Source organism: Alosa pseudoharengus, unplaced genomic scaffold (assembly GCF_046254945.1).
Source record: "Alosa pseudoharengus isolate Yale_2024_CS ecotype anadromous, Long Island Sound unplaced genomic scaffold, YU_APseudo_1.1 YU_APseudo_1.1_scf_28, whole genome shotgun sequence".
In the NCBI taxonomy this organism is placed as follows: Eukaryota; Metazoa; Chordata; class Actinopteri; order Clupeiformes; family Clupeidae; genus Alosa; species Alosa pseudoharengus.
The window spans coordinates 816349-818660 of NW_027468709.1; the positions used below are offsets into that span (position 1 = coordinate 816349).

At 38.9% G+C, this 2312-nt stretch overlaps 1 protein-coding gene across 1 annotated transcript; it reads left to right on the plus strand.

Moving 5' to 3' along the window:
* Window positions 1-1039: 1039 nt before the first annotated feature.
* On the plus strand, window positions 1040-2008 carry LOC143099441 (odorant receptor 131-2-like). Its single transcript, XM_076262427.1, has one exon. It carries the CDS (start codon window positions 1040-1042, stop codon window positions 2006-2008), a length of 969 nt encoding a protein of 322 aa, XP_076118542.1.
* The last annotated feature ends 304 nt before the right edge of the window (window positions 2009-2312 follow it).

Genomic DNA, 2312 nt, shown 5'->3' on the forward strand with positions numbered 1-2312 from the left:
GGAGCCTTTACTGATATTTATAACAGACAGGCTTATTTCAAAGAAAGAAGTGTGGTTGGCTTTGGATTTCTGAAAATTCATTACTCTTAGAATTCAGACTCTCTGCTGCACAACATTACCACAAGGAAAGGTTTGTACGGCAAGTTAAAACCTGACATAAAGATGAGTACACTCTTCCACGTCAATGTTTTTTGTATAAATCTGAAATTTGGCATGGATTTGTGCGTACACACTCGTAAGATCAAATCTTTTATTTGTATTAGAACGTGAGGCCCCATGATGGGTGTTCTCCCTTTATTTTGTTGTACATCTCTGCTTGATTTGTATTAGAATGTGAGGCCCCATGATGGGTGTTCTCCCTTTATTTTGTTGTACATTTCTGCTTGACTCTGAGGGGGAGTTGAGAACCTGACCACGTGACCATGAGGGCTGGAATTGTGACACCAGCCCTTACATCACAGATGCTTATAAGTTATAACAAAGACTGGAACACAGCAACTCAAATCCTGGAGGTTCACCTCACTGAAGGGATGACTGGTGTTCTCTTCTTGTCGTGGATTGGGGATAGCCCAGCTCATAAGAGGCATGTCCACCAAATGACATCACTTCTCTGAACCATCAAATTCGCCTCCTTAGTACAAACACAAACCCACAGCAAAACAGACTGATGCTCATTTGCTTGTCAAGCGTGTTACTGCAATTGGCTGTTATCTTTTAGAAAAAACAGTGTTTAAAATATGCTGGCTGTGTGATATATTATTAATCTCTAAGATATTTGCATTTTAGTATATCTCTGTGAATAGTGTTACATATAGTTTAAAAACGATATATATTGAACCTGTATATTTATCAAGTGAGTGTCAGCATACTGTAGTTTGACCTTGGTCTGAGTGTTCATTTTTTTGTTGAAGTGTGTTAATTATTTTGATGCATTTCCAGAATTTTATCAACTATAAGCCAGACAGCTGAAGCAACAACCTCTACACATGGTTATTACCAAAATATTGTTAAATTCTAAATAATATATGTATAGCACATGATGGCCATGACTAACCAGTCCAGTGAAGGCTCTTCCCTGGTGCATCAGCAAATGTTCAAGGTGGAAATGAATGAAGGTCCGCTGTCTAAACTTCTTGTGGCCAATCTCATGTCCCTGTTTTTCACCTGCATCAACAGCATCATGTTTCACACTCTCTTGAGTAAACCTGTGTTCAGAGAGCTGCCTCGCTATATCCTGTTTGCCCACATGATCTGTAATGATAGCGTTCAGTTAATGGTCTCAATGTTGCTCTATATTTTGGCCTTTACTGTACAACTGTTTCCTAAGGCCGTCTGTGCACTGATCTCGTTGGTGGGAGTGGCAACATTTTGCAACGCTGCATTGAATCTGGCTGTGATGTCGCTTGAGCGCTACATTGCTATTTGTTTTCCATTAAGACACAGTGAGATGGTGACCCGAAAAACAGCAGGTATTTCTATTGTGTTCATCTGGCACTTCAGTTTGATAAATATTTCGATAGATATTATTTATGGCCTGATAGTGAATCCGGCATCTTTTAAAGATCCCATGTTCTGTACTCGAGAGAGTTTTCTTTTGTCACCATGGCAAGTTAATGTGTTTCAAGGCTTCAACATATTTTCCTTTGTGACGGTAACTGCCATTTTAATTTTCACCTACATTAATGTTATGGTTGCAGCTCAATCTGCCTCAGCTGAAAAAGAGTCTGCCAAGAAGGCTCATAAGACCATACTGCTCCATTTTGTTCAGTTAGTTCTCTGTGTTAACACATTTATTTATGGAACTATAGAGAGAGCCCTGGCTATGGCCAGTAGCAACAGTCTGTTCAGGGACCTGCGCTACCTGAACTTTCTCTTTGTTCTCATTCTGCCTCGTTGCCTGAGCCCCCTGATCTACGGCCTGAGAGACGATGCTGTTCGGCCCTTATTCCTCTACTATGTCAGGTGTGGAACCCAAAAGGTCAAGCCCTCAGTAACTGAACACATATGACAAATATAGCATTGTGATTGAGTACAGTGATTTAAGTTTGTTAGAATGAAATGTATGTGCATTATATGTGAATATGATGCTAAACATCAGCAATATAGATTAAAGACTACACTTCTGTTTTATTCTGCTTTTAACATTTATGACATGAGAGTTTGTCGTTATCATTTTAATAGTTGGTAAATTATAATCTTTGACTATGTAATTTTGGTGATTTCAGGCATTCAGCATCTAAGTTTTTATCAAAGTGCCACAAAAGAGTATTTTTACTGTAAAGTTGTGTTTCCAAAAGGGTACATCAATTCTT